Source organism: Phyllostomus discolor, chromosome 14, assembly GCF_004126475.2.
Source record: "Phyllostomus discolor isolate MPI-MPIP mPhyDis1 chromosome 14, mPhyDis1.pri.v3, whole genome shotgun sequence".
NCBI lineage: Eukaryota > Metazoa > Chordata > Mammalia > Chiroptera > Phyllostomidae > Phyllostomus > Phyllostomus discolor.
The window spans coordinates 42,041,018-42,054,785 of record NC_040916.2 but is presented as its reverse complement, the minus strand read 5'-3'; the positions used below and the strand labels follow the sequence as shown (position 1 = coordinate 42,054,785).

Here is a 13,768-nt window from a genome sequence, read left to right as displayed (position 1 = left end):
TATCACAAGCTCATGGAGGCTCGTGGAGGCAAAGCACTCCCGTCCTCCTCCGCGAAGCACTGAAACTCTCAAGCAAAGTAAATGTATTCATGTGTTCAGAACTCCATGGTATTATGAAAGCTCCAGATGCTATTATTAACCAGAGGCTGCCCCAGAAGAAATTACAGGAAATTATGACTAATTAACAAAATGTAGAATTGAGTTAATCGGCCTCTTGAAAAACTTTCAGTTTGCAAGAATTTATTTCCAGGGCCTAAAAAAAAGACTTTTTTTAAAAAAAGAGTTTACTTATTTATTTTTAGAGAGAGAGGAAAGGAGGGAGAAAGAGAGGGAGAGAAATATCAGTGTGTGGTTGCGTCTCACGCGCCCCCTTCTGGGGACCTGGCCTGCAACCCTGGTATGTGCCCTGACTGGGAATTGAACTGGTGACTCTTTGGTTTGCAGTCCAGCACTCAATCCACTGAGCCACACCAGCCAGGGCAAAAAAAAAAAAAACTTTGATCATTGCTCATCAACTGGACATGCTGTGACAGTTGCTTCCCACCCATGCATCAGTCTGAAGTAATTCTTTTGGTTTTTCCTTTAAGTTTGATTATCTGAACAACCTTTCCAAAAACTTGCCTCCTTTTCCAAAGAAAGGTGAAGATGGAAACAAAACAGCTGTTCAAAACACATATGATCTTCATCCAGGTACTGTGCTCACATAGCTCTTACTCCTGTCAACATGCTTAAGTGAGGAAAACCCAAGAGTGGCCTCTTAGACCCTAACTAGTTCCTACCACCTTTTTCTCTTATTTGGCCTCAGTAACAGCTGTTGATATAAGATACTATGACCTGTATGTTAGTCTTGCTTGACTTATAGGAGGAAAACAAGATGTAATTAAAATTTAGTTGTCACCCTGAGTGCTTAAAATTTATCTAAAAGCATTCAGAAGACCCAGCTGATTTAAAAAGGGGGTAATGAACGGTGGTTGGAGAACAGGTTATTCTCAAGGTCTCAAAGCATCACCTCAGATACACGTACCAACTGTAAGGAGGACAACGTACCTTTCCAGTGCAGGGAGATGGCAGCTTCCGCTTCCTCCAAGCGGAAAGCACTTCTGCCGGCTGCGAGACAGCCTCACAGTGAGTGCTTTCTCACACTATGCAATAGGAAGTAGATGAAGGAGCGTTCTTGCAAAAAATCCTTAACCTGAATTTAATCTACAGGAAGCCACCAGATGAATCTAGAAGGCAGACATTTTATAAGACAAGGGGCCTAGACTCTTCAGAAAGTCAGTATTATTAAAAGAAAAAGGTAGGGTGATTGTTCTATATTAAAAGAGGCTAAAGAGGTATGAAAACTGTGTGTAATGCCTGAACTTCAGATGCCAGGTTGAGAAAAAGCCCCTGAAAAGATAGTGTGGAGCAGCTGTACTTGTTTGGGGACTCGACACTAGGGGGCACTGTGGCGTCACTGAGAGTTTTCCCGGGTGTGGCGATGGGCTGTGGGTATGTGGGAGACTCTCTTCATTTCAAGAGATGCCTGTTGAAGAATTTAGGAATAAAATAACAGCTAGTGCTTCTCTTTGTACCCTGGGCAGTTAAAACACCCAGGTAGAGGAATTTTCTCCTGTACAATACAAACCAGAAAGTCAGCTGCCTGGAATGAAAACAGCCCAAGAAAACATCTCAGTACAGTCTGCAAAACCAAGATTAAGGCTGGAACAAGGGTCGTAAATGCAGTGGGGGGAGTCGGGGGTGAAGGCTGACGGTGCTTGTGCTGCCACCTGCACGCTGGACAGGCAGCTCCAGCACTCAGGACCGCACCACCCTTAGAGGGGGCGAGGCTTCTGCTCCCCTGCGCCATCCTGCAGGTGGCGCCAGTGTTCAGCCGGGGCTGGCCCAAGTCCCAGGGGTGTTTATCTGAAATTGGTTTTATATTTCATTCATTTCTTAGAGGGGCACATTTTAATAAAGAATTAATGTTCACAGTAATGAATGCATGTAAGATTGGAAGCTTTTGTAGCCTTGACTGGTGTGGCTTTATTGGCTGGGTGTTGTCTTTGCAAAGGTAAAGGTCACCAGTTCGATTCCCCGTCCAAGCACGTGCCTGGGTTACAGGTTCAGTCCCCAGTTGGGGTGTGTATGAGAGGCAGCCAATTGATGTTTTTCTCTCTCACACATCAATGTTTCTCATGTTCCCACCCTCCCTTTCTCCCTCCATTCCCCTCTCTCTCCAAAAAAAAAAAAAAAAAGGAAGCTTTAAAAAAAAATCACGTTGCAGTTACTCTTGCCAGATAAAAGTAGGCCACATTACTTGGTCTTTGCTTCATAACCCAACAAGAAAACCACTACTATGTAGTCATTAGGCCCAGAAAGAACCAGCCAGCTCCCGGGGGTGTGAGCCTTACGGATAATGTCCTGTGTGTTCATAACAAATGTTGTGTGACGGAGGGAGGATCATTGCCTCCTAATAGCTTTCCTCTGTTTAGTCTCCCCGGAGGGGAGAGGGGCTGGTGAGCACCTTGTTCATTGTAACGAACACAGACATTAGTAGTCGTTGTATCCTTGTCCCGAATATCACTTTTATAATATTTGTTTTGGGCTTTCCAGATTCCCAGTCAAAAGCAGTTTTAGAGCAGGATTCGTCAGATACGCCTAGTCTTCCAAAACAGCAGAGTTCCGTGGCTTTCAAGGAGCCCGCTAACCAGAAGCAGACTGAAAATTTAACAAGCTCCACCGCAGGTATGGCAGTCACTGGTTTTATCTCTTTCTCAGAACTGAGCGTTACAACTTTTCGGAGTGTGGGCGATGGTACTGGGGGCCGAAGGTAAGGTTGGTGGGCATAGGGAAATGTCAGAGTGCCGTGGATCCTGGAGCTGTGACCGTGGGAAGGCTTCCCAGCACAATGCGGATGCTTGGCCAGGTGGCTGATACACTGGGTTTGGGGAGACGAATGGGTCTGATTGCCAAGGAGTGGGTATGATGATAGAATATATAACCCATTCCAGAGAAACGGGAGAGCAAGGCCAGAAGGAGGTGACCGATGGTTGAAGGTGAGAGTCAGTTGATTAGAGGTCTCGATGAGGTCAAATAATTGTGTGTTAAATACGACAGAGTAACAAGCTAGAAGAACAGGAGGTGGTGGTCTGGAGAGGGAAGCTGCAGACCAGAGTGTGAAGGTGGTGAAACTGTGGGTGCTGGCAAGGTCAAAGGCATGACCGTGGGAGTTTTGGAGGTGGAGAAGAGGCCAAGACGAAGACACGGGATGATGGAGAATCAGAGAGGAAGGGTGGCGTCACCATGAGAGATGGAGCGGCAGGCTGTCCAAGGTGTCGGGGTCTCCAGTGAGTCTAGGGGGTGACCGAGAGTCGGTCAGTGACAACCACCCCGGGGGCGTCGTAGGTGGTAAAGTCTGACGACACGAGCTTCAAAGGAATGGGAGGCTTGGAGGAGGAAAAACAGTTTGAAACGAGGACCCCTGCTGCACCCCCAGGCTCAGCACGCAGCAGTGCAACTCCGCCACGAGGTGAGTGAATTTTGGTATGAACAGCGGTGTTTAAAGAAGCCACTGTAGGAAGAGATTAACCCAAGCCATGGGGAAAGCTTTCTGGGAGACATGGTCTTGAAGAATTAGTAGGGTTTCATAGATTTTAAGACTTAAGACTGGATCGCCTAAGACAACCTTGATCTTACCTGAGGAAGCTGAAACCTAGAGAGAGCCAAGTGGATCTAAAGTCATACCGCAAATCTGGGATTGAAGCAGGGGTAGAAAATGAATTTTTCGACTCCTAATTCTCTATATTGTATTACACTGCCTTCCAGAGGCAAGGAAGAGAAAAAGTGTTTTATATGATAAAAAAGGAAGTGTCGGAAAGCCTGGAGGTGGGAGTGGCGGGAGAGAGCAGGACAGCAGCATGCGCAGGTCGAAGGGTTCTTCGTGGTGGTGCGAGATGGCGCTGGGGAAACGCAGGGGAGTCAGCCGGAGGGGGTTTGGGTCTGTAGAATAAAAGTGGGCTTGTGGGTGCGTGTGGGCTAACGCTGCGTAAATCCTGCAGTGGGCTAAAGCGTCCTGTTCGGGGGGCTGCGGGTGGACCCGCACAGCCTCTGCCCCAGACCGTGGACTCGGGGAGCTGGGGGCGGCCACGAGGCCCAGAGTCTGACTGTGCTGGTCTCCTCCCAATTCCACGCGGGCTCCGGGACACGAGGTTGACAGCTTGACGAGGCAGCCATGAGAAATCAGCAGATGCTGCAAGTGTTACAACCCAGGGCACCTTTTCTCCAGAGAGGCAGTTGTTAAAATTCTACCGGCACACCACAGGCTGCGGGCAGAGTTCAGGTGCATTCTGGGGCCCACAGGAAGCACAAACCAGCACCTGGGCCGGCCGTTCTCAGCACAGAGGGCAGCGCTCCGGAGGCGAGGGGAGTGGTCGGGGGCAGGGGAGTCCGAGGGGAGCAGGCCTGCAGCTCCCAGCCTCTGCTGGGCACCGCTGCCTCCACCCCCAGGCCCTGGTCCCAGCTCAAAGTCAATGGGGCGGAGAAATATGCCCCACCTACAGGGAAGGCCTGCTCAGAAAGAAAGTAAATAAAGCCATACCCTGAGAGGAAATGAAAGAGTTATTGTGAATAAATGCTACAGTCTGTGTGGGCACTGACCCAGGGAACCCTTACAGACACTTCAGGTGGATCGGGTCCAGCAGTAATACTCAGATGCTACCACCAGGGGGAGCGTCCCCATTGTTCAGATAGCCACTGAATCAGCCGGTGACCAGCCCTGCTCCAAGGCCCTACAGTCCTGCCACCTTCAACCCCCAATTCCTGGTGAAACCCCGGGTGGTCCCCGTGGGATAACAACCCGTCTGCACTGTGGGGGGCAGTACAGCGCCGAGCTTCACTGAGAGCGGAGGCGCTACCTGGCTCCTGGTAGAAGAGCTGTGGAACTTCGGGCCCCCTGCTCGACCCCTCCACCCTTCCCAGTCCTCTGCTGTAACGGGGAGGTAATGACATAAATACCCACCACAGGGCTGTGAAGATTGAGTTGGTTAGTGTATGTAAAATGCTCAGAGCAGTGCCTGGCATGCGATACATTCTATATCGGTATTTACTATTAATGGTAATACTATGAGCAGGTAGTCAGCGCCATTGGACTGGTAAAAACAGGATGCAACAGAAAAGGGGAAGACCAAGTGTGAGATGGACGGACTCCGTCACAGAGTCCGAGGGCCCGGGTCTGTGGGGGCTGAGCAGGCAGCCGAGGACGGGACACTGGACGCCCCACAGTCACAGGGTCCCCAGGAGCCGACTCCCCAGCATGTACACACACACAGTGCAGACTGGCAAAACGCATTCACGTAAAACAGCCACACACGTGGTAAGACCACAAACAGAAAGATGCATCAGGCCACTGGAATGGTTGCCCGTGTAGGCGGTGCTGACCGAAGGGAGCAGACACATTAAACCACCGGTCTCTGAGCACCGTTCCCGAGATTCTGACCTGCTCTGGTCTGAAACAGGGCTTGTGTGGCATGTGGCCTGGAGATCTCTGCTTTCCAGAATTAGCCCAGGAGACTGTGATGCACAGGTGGACTGGGGACACACCGGGTGGCGGGTAGGACAGACTCACTCCTCCTGCAGAACACTTCAGTGACCAGAGGTGTGTGGGGTTTTCCCACACTAAGCAGTTCTGTGACACCAGCTAGATGTCCAACAATCCACTCAAGTCTGACACTAACCAGAGTTCCCACGAACCCTGCAGGTCATGGGCTCGCCCTCCCAAGGCCATCCCTTCCCTTCAGATGCCAATCACAAGTCCAGGTTGTCACCTGTGCTTTTGTGCCACCAGCTATAAATCGGAGTTCCCATCCCCCTCAGGAGTTTGATAATCTGCTAGAACAGCTTACGGAACTCATACATTATAGTATAGGAGGGGATATGAGAAAGCGCACAGATGAAGAGGTACATAGGGCAAGGGGTCTGGAAGCATCTAGCACGGGAGCTTCTGGCTCCATGGAGTTGAGTGTCCTCCCTCTCAGCACACAGCCGTGTCCACCAACCCAGAAGTTCTCCAAACCCTGCACGGTAGGGATTCCATGGAGGCTTCATTACACAAGCACGATCCACCATTATCTCAGTCTCCATCTCCTCTTCCCCTCCCAGAGGACGGGGTGGGGCTGAAAGGTCCAAGCTGCTAATCACGGCTTGGTCTTCTGGGGGCTGGCCCCATCCCGAAGCCACCCAGGAGCCCACCCAGAGTCACCTCATTAGATCAAAAGACAGTCCCGTCACCCAGAAAACCCCATGGGATTGAGGAGTGCTGTGTCAGGAGCCTGGGCCAGAGAACAAATACTGGAACAAAAGATGCTTCTAGGCTCTTGTCACCTAGGAAATTACAAGGGTTTTTAGGAGCTCTGTCCCAGGAGTCAGGAGACCAATATATATGTTTTATACCATCTCACTCTAGTAAAAGGAATGCGTTCCTTGTGGAATCTGAGACACTTGGGTGCACATTCCAGCCCTGACACTTCTTTCAGTGTCGGGGAGAAGTTATTTAACTCCAGAGTTACACTAGTCAGGTCTCCTCAGCCGGTAACTGAAAGACCTGAAACACAGACTCATTGAACAACATCAAAGCGGAGGACTTACTGGAGCTCAAATCCAAACCCCAGGAAAGGCGAGCGGGTGCTGGGCCGGGATGCCTGGGTCACCGGCTCCACAGGAGTGAGTTGGCATCTGGCCACACCTGGTTTCTGGGCGTCTCCCTGCCTCCATCCTGCCCTACCCCTGCTGGTCCCTGAGTGGTTTTATCCTCTCCTAAAGGGACAGGCTCTGTCCATGACTGTAGAGGTCCAGGATTCTGATTTCTCCAGATCTGTAACCTGGTTGGTGAGGTGGGCCTATCCCTGTCATCTTCAGTGGGGATATTCCAGTTGTGTTGGCTTTGCCTGGCTCTTGTCCCACCGTCCTGGCTGGGCCAGGGATGTCGTGGCTCCAGGAATGCATGTGGTAGGGGCGGGGCTGGAGGGCGCGGGCGATGGGGAGACTGCTGAGCACACAAAGGTGGTGATTGCATAACGCTCCACTCAGAGGGTTTCATGAGAACCAAGTGAGATGCTGTATGTAAAATGTACCTGTGGTGCTCGCCTGCAGGTGGTGGACACTCAGATACTGGCCCCTCCCCTTTCCTGTCTTGATGATTCTTGAATGCAAGAGTGGACGTTTAGCTATGACAGTCTAAAATACAATTCCTGTCCCGACCTCCTGGATATTTGGGGAAGTGCGCCCAGCTGCAGCTGTGTGGTCATCTATTCTTGCTGACTCCCCACCAAGTTTAGTGATCTGAGGGCTTGATGCTCTGGCTTAATTCACCTGTAATTATAGGTGCTTTTTAGAACTACAAACATAGTAGTTGAACCAAAGAAATTGTCGGGATTGTGCCCTCATTAGTTTTAAGGCTGGTGCGGCTTAGTGGACCGAGCACTGGCCTGTGTGCGAACCAAAGCGTCATCGGTTCGATTCCCAGCCAGGGCACATGCCTGGGTTGCAGGCCAGGTCCCCAGTAGGGGGTGCACGAGAGGCAACCACACATTGATGTTTCTCTCCCTCTCTTTCTTCTTCCCTTCCTTTCTCTAAAAATAAATAAAATCTTTTTTTTTAAAGAAACCTTTCAGAACAAATGTTTTTCTTGTGCTGTACCTTGTTAATTTAATGGCAAGGACCCTGGAGATCTCAATGTAAGTTCAGTTCATTGAAGGCAAATCACTCAGATTTGCAGACTCTGGTTTTTCTCATTTATTTAGAAAAGGTGATGCTAATAGCACCCGCCCTGCCATCTCAGAGTTGTTGTGGGGACCAACGTAAGGTAAAGTCTCTTCGTAAAATGTCAAGATACAATACTGGGGTTAATGCAGAAACCTTTGTTGTTTTGAATAAGCTCTTTAAAAAGGAGAGAAGAAAAGTTTCCCGAGTTACTGTATGCTCTTCATACTGCGGGGTGACCTCCGACGTTCAGAACGAAGCCCCACATGGTAATCCCGGCTTCCTCCCTGACAGACCCAGAGCCAAGCGTGCCCGTGAAAGTCCCCACCCAGGCGCTGCTGCAGGACGTGGCGGGACAGGCGAGGAAGGAGAGAGTGAGGCTGCCTCACTACCTGCTGAGCTCCAAGCCCAAGTCCATACTTCTCCCGAAGGTAAACCAGACGTGGGGGCGAACTCCGCAGAGCCGGGCAGCCTTCCTGGTGACCCCGGCCTGCTGAGCGCGTGGCGGCCACGCTCTGGGCTGCTGGGCGCACCGCCTCACTGCGAGGGCCTCGGGCCGCAGGGAGACACACTGAAGGGTGCTGTGCGGGAGCCGGCTCCTACAGGCTCCCGGAGGGACGTCAGGAGCCAGCTGGGAGGCCACCGGGAGCTTGAAATCAGCTGCTCAGCGTGCTGACCCCACAGAAACCGACACATGCTGTCAGTCTAGGCTCTCTTTGGTGAGCCGGTTTTACCGACACAGCACCAGCTAAGTTGTTGTTGGCCACCCTCCTTGTGGCTGCACACACGTTCCGTTTGCTGCTTGCCTCACCTTGGCCCAAGCCCCCTGAACTTCAGCTGCGGTGGGCTTCTTGTTGTCTCATTCTAGCTCTTTAAAAACATCCAGCTCCTTCCTTCCTTGGAGCCTCTGAGATTAAGATTCCAGCCTGCTCTGCTGGGAAGCCTTCCCCGGGCCCGGCAGGCGATCTTTGGTGTCATCCTTCGACACTCTCGGGGCACCCCGTGCTCCTTGTTCTCACGGAATCTTCTGCAGTGAGCATGACTGACATGTACAGGGCTGCTTCCCAAACTCAGATGTGCCCATGAATCTTGTTAAAATGCAGATACTGACCAGGTCTGGTGTGGGGGCCTGGATGCTGCAGCTGGGACAAGCTCCCAGGTGAGGTGAGTGCCGCGTGCCTGGGGCATACCAAGGGCATGGGCCGTGGCTCTCAGAATGGGGTCACCTGACCCAGCAGCACTGGCCACACGTGAGACCTTGTTACGAATGCAGACCCATGGGCCCCCTCCCAGATTCCCTGATTGAGAAACTCCGGGCCTGGAGTCAGCAGCTGGGTCTCAGAGACGCTCCAGGTGGGTCTGACGGGAGCTGAGGCTTCACAGTCACTGGCACGGAGGAAGGAGCACGAACTTCAGACTCCGGCACCCTTGACCGAAACTGCACTCTGCCCCTTACCACCTGAGCGAACGATCTGGCTTTCAGGTCTCTGTAAACCGGAGCTGCGTTAGCCTCAGAATGAGGGCCGAAATACTGCCTTACCGTGGTGTGGCGAGGGTTACAGGAGACCGTAAATGACCGTTTTCTCCCCCTAGACAAGCGGTTTTTTGTTTCTGGAGAGAGTATTTTTCCCATCTTGGGAAGGCAAACTAGGACCATTTTATTTTGTCACTGCTTTTTCCTTCACGCACAGGTGCAGGATCCTGTTGGCGGAAGAGTGAAAACCTCCTCCGTCGCAGCTGCTGCCATTAACAACGCCAACGCCTCCCCTTTCGGCTTCCATCTCCTCCCTCCGTCCGTGAAGTTCGGGGTGCTGGAAGAAGGGCACACCTACGAAGCCACCGTCAAGCTCAAGAACGTGGGCGTGGACTTCTGCAGGTGAGGCCCAGGCTCCCGGCGTCTGTCCCGGTCCCCTCGTCCCACTCCGTGACCTGTTTGATGGCCCCTCAGTGAATGCTATCAAACTGCAGTTATATTTCAGCTCTCGGATTTTCACATCAGTCATTCACTCATTTACTTGCTAATTCTTCCATTGATTCATTCATCCGTTCTTCAACACATCAATATTTATCAAGTCTCAACTATTAGGAGGTCCTGTTTTGCCCTCCCGCCCATTAGTCATTATTCACACTGCGGTTGAAGCAACTTAAGGCTCGATTTGCTCTCGCCAAAAAAAAAGTACAAGTGTTACAATAATTAATACATAAAAGGTAAAATTCCGCTTCTCAAGTACTCCGCCAACTATGATATCAGCTGACATGGTTTATACTTTATGAGCTATGAATGATTTAAGTTACATTATTTCTGCATAATTGAAGCCAAAAGAAAAAAAGTTAACCTGAATCATTAGGTTCATTTCATCTCTGAAGGGTCAGACTTGGAATTCATAACAAATTTCTTAACATGCTGTCTGCACTCCCAGTTGAAAATACACTGTACCTGGCATTCGGTGACCAGGAAAAGAGTCCTTCAAGTCCAGATCGAGACCAATAGACGTTTAAAGCTCATAGAGACTATATCGCAAAGGAACAAACTGAGTAACTTGTTTTAAGGTCCGGTGGGGAAGAGGGCAGGGCTGGCCTCAGGCCGAGGGGCCATCCCCTGCAGGTACCCACTGGCCACACACTGTCCCGCCAGCCGCGTGTGGGAGCCGGTCCTTCCCGGGCTCCTGTACCATGTGTCCGTGCCATGCTGCTCCTAGGTACACCGTCGTCTCTGCCCCGTTTACACTCCTGCTAAAGCTTCACCTGGAGGGTTTGCCCCATAAACATGGAATACTGTTTATTTCGGGTGCAGAGTTACTCAGTGGGAGTAGCTGGCCCTCTAGGAAGGGCTGTGATTCTGGACTCGGGTTTGGAAAGACATGGAGCAAAGCCACAGGAGCATCGACTCCAGAGGATCAGTGTCCCGTTTCAGCTGAGGCAGTTCCCCACTTCAGGAATTGTACGGCTTCCTTGGACACAGCCGGATGAGGGAGGGCCCCGGGCCGCCGGATCAGATACCGGGGTTTTAGGTTGTTGGCAGCACGTGGGTGGCGGGGGGCGGGAATAGGGAGTCACCCTCGAGCTCACAAAACCCATCCGTGCGGATCCTGCCTGTCCAGTATGGAACTCCAGCTTCGGAGTTTCGGTCCTCAGCCTAAGTCAGCCGCTGTGGGGCAGGCAGCAGAGCCGACGGTCACAGGTGCGGGCTTGGGATCGATGTCTCGGTGGGCTTTCCCCGGCATTTTCATGTACCCAGGTCTTCAGCCTTCAGGCAGCACCCACAAACCATGAGGGGGGAAAGCGACCGATAGGCAGCACGTGTGAGCACGGGGCTGTTCAAATTCTCCAGCTCGCCTGTTTCTCTGCCCCCCAGACGTACAAGCCCCACACCCGCCAGACACCCATAACCTGTGGCCGGGGGCACGGCCACATCCGTAACACAGGGTGGAGCTTGGCTTGCGGTCTGGGGAGGCAATTGTGAAATGGGCTCGGAGCCTTCTCCACATTGGAGGTGAGGTGGTTTTTCTAGCGATATGGACCCCTCCCCACCCGACCCCGCTCCCGTGGCATGAACATTAGCACCTTCCTGATTGTACAATATCCCGGTTCATTCATTGTTCGTGGTTTTCATTGTGGCATAAATTTACTCCTGTTTTTTTTTTTTGCCTGGTAGGTTTAGGGTGAAGCAGCCCCCGCCCAGCACAGGACTGAAAGTGACCTACAAACCTGGGCCTGTAAGTCCTGTGTGTTACCTGTCATGTGTGTCCGCGTGCCCATGGGGATCTGTGTGTGTGTACACTGAAGGGATTCCACCCGTTCAGTTTAAACCATGTAAAAGCCTCATTTCTCTGCTATCATAACCAAAAGCCTCCCGGCATCGATGCTGCTTCGTGGAATGCCCACGAGACAGGTCCTGTGTGGGAACAAAGTTGAACTTCCAGCGATGGGAGCATTCCCAGGGCTCACCGCACTGGTCCCGACACCACAGTCATGTGCGGTTGCAGTAAAAGTGCCTTTGTGATAATTAAATACGATTTCACATGCACTTGGGAAGCTGATTACCTAAAGCTACCCTGTAACAAATCCTTCTGCACAGTGCAAACTCCTTCGGAAAAATAAATACTTGATTTTTTATAGTTTTATGTAAACTGGATTTGTTCTCTTGGTATTTGCCAGAGAATGTAATAATATTAAATAATGTATTTAATGTACTAAGAAATAGTATATTAAATTCAGCTGCCTCATTTCTCTGAAAACACAAATGTTAAAATGTCAATCTCTTCTGATTTTGATTCCTCCCAGAGAATGGGTTGTTTGGTATGCAATCTGTAAATTATGATTTCAGAAATACAGTGTGACGTAAACAAAGGTTTTTCTCAAACTGGAACGAAATCCCATTTGTAAAGCCCAACACTCCATTCCTGGTCAGCGCTCCGTCCCACTGCTTTACCGCTCCTTTCATTCCGGGGCACGCTCTGAGTGTGGCCCTCATACCACTGGGTGTGCCGGCTGCCGGCCGGGACAAGTGTGTAAGGCAGGAGAGAGTGCACACAGCCCAGCACTCAGCGGGCACTCCAAGGGCTCGAGGGAGGACGTCCAGTAGCCCCAGGAACCATCCGCACGGTGGGGATTGCGTGAGCTCCCAGGGGCGCGGAGCAAGGGTGCCCAGGCCCATATGACCAGCATGGAGTCCCAGGCTGTTACCTGCAGGCACTGAGGGGCTGGCTTGGTTTAGTGCACAGTCACTGGGCTTCTCGTCATGACTGCACCACCCAGCGGCTCAGTGAGGCTGGTTAACTAATCCCATGCGCTGTGTGTTCCTCAGCCCTGAGAGGAGCAGCTCAGACAGGATCATTCGTAGCCCTCTTCCAGCTCCGACATAGTAGTAGCAGGCTGCAGTTCCAAACAGAAATACACTTGGGGATCAGATCCCCTCATTCTGTGAGTCCCTCTCCGCAGTGATTTATCATGTGCTGTCGAGATTTCAGAACCCTCACAACATAAAGCAAAAACAAGAGTCAAAGCAAGCACTTCTTCCACTGTGCTGGGAAGTTAAAGTAGGGATTCCACTGAAAGTAGGGATTATGCCAAAGGCCAAAGCGACTGTTGCTTCAGCCTTGTAGGTGCCAAAAACCCAGCATGTATGCTTTGAAGCTCATTCTGTATTTAGGTTGTTTTTTTTTTCTTTTTAATGGTAAGTTTTGGCTGCGGCAAAAAAATATAACCTATAGATTTCTCCATATGTAAATCTAGCCACTGTTCAGCATGGCTTGTCGGCACTAAATGAAACTGCTCAAAGCCCGGGCAAACCCACGTGGCAGCAGCACTCCAGCCCCTGGCTCAGAGGGCCGAGGCTGGTGCTGCGGCTGGCGCTGCAGCTGCTGGGCTCTGACCACAGGGCCCCAGTCTCAGCAACGGGGGCCCCTCTGGGATGCGCGCCTTTGCAGGCGCATCATGGAAAAAAACAATACATTTTCAATTCTATTATTTTTAAAATTGGAAGAAAAAATTATTTGTATCTAATTGCTTTCCATGTGGTAGTTTCTGACTTACTTTCCAGATCTCTGTTCTCAAGTCTGATTTTCAACCCACCCCTGGGAGAGAGAGCTTCGAAACACAAACGGCTAATGCTGATTCCTGGCATAGTGTTCTTTCCAAGGAACAAGGCGAGAAGCCCATTCCTTGCTGTTTCCTTTTCATTATGTATCAGCTTTCTTTTCTGTTAGTACGAACGTCTTCCCTGTAGCTCTCAGACCTGAGCAGTTCGGCATTTCATTCTGTCTCCCCCTGCTGGCTGTGCCCCGTCACAGGTGCTGCATAAGGAACACTAGAGACCAAGGCAAGGCAGGGTGCGGGTGTAGGATTCACCGTCTCTCAAATTTATATTTGTCTTAGACTAACTGTATTTTTATCTGCAAGGAAGCCAAGAGTGGAAACTCACTACTGACATTCAGGACCTAGCACAACTACGGACAACTAGGGTACCATGTGGAAGTGTGCCTTCGGCATCACCTCCAGAGCCCTGGCATTTAGGTTCCTTACACCTTTT

At 51.0% G+C, this 13,768-nt stretch overlaps 1 protein-coding gene across 1 annotated transcript in view; it reads left to right on the top strand.

Annotated features, from left to right (window-relative positions):
• The window catches only part of SPAG17 (sperm associated antigen 17), a 178,349-nt gene that overhangs the window by 160,712 nt on the left and 3,869 nt on the right, over positions 1 to 13,768 (top strand). Inside the window, exons 42-46 of the mRNA XM_036015092.1 lie at positions 588 to 690; positions 2,596 to 2,727; positions 8,032 to 8,168; positions 9,429 to 9,613; positions 11,393 to 11,453. Coding sequence (XP_035870985.1) covers positions 588 to 690; positions 2,596 to 2,727; positions 8,032 to 8,168; positions 9,429 to 9,613; positions 11,393 to 11,453 — 618 coding nt within the window. The remainder of the gene's footprint in view (positions 1 to 587; positions 691 to 2,595; positions 2,728 to 8,031; positions 8,169 to 9,428; positions 9,614 to 11,392; positions 11,454 to 13,768) is intronic.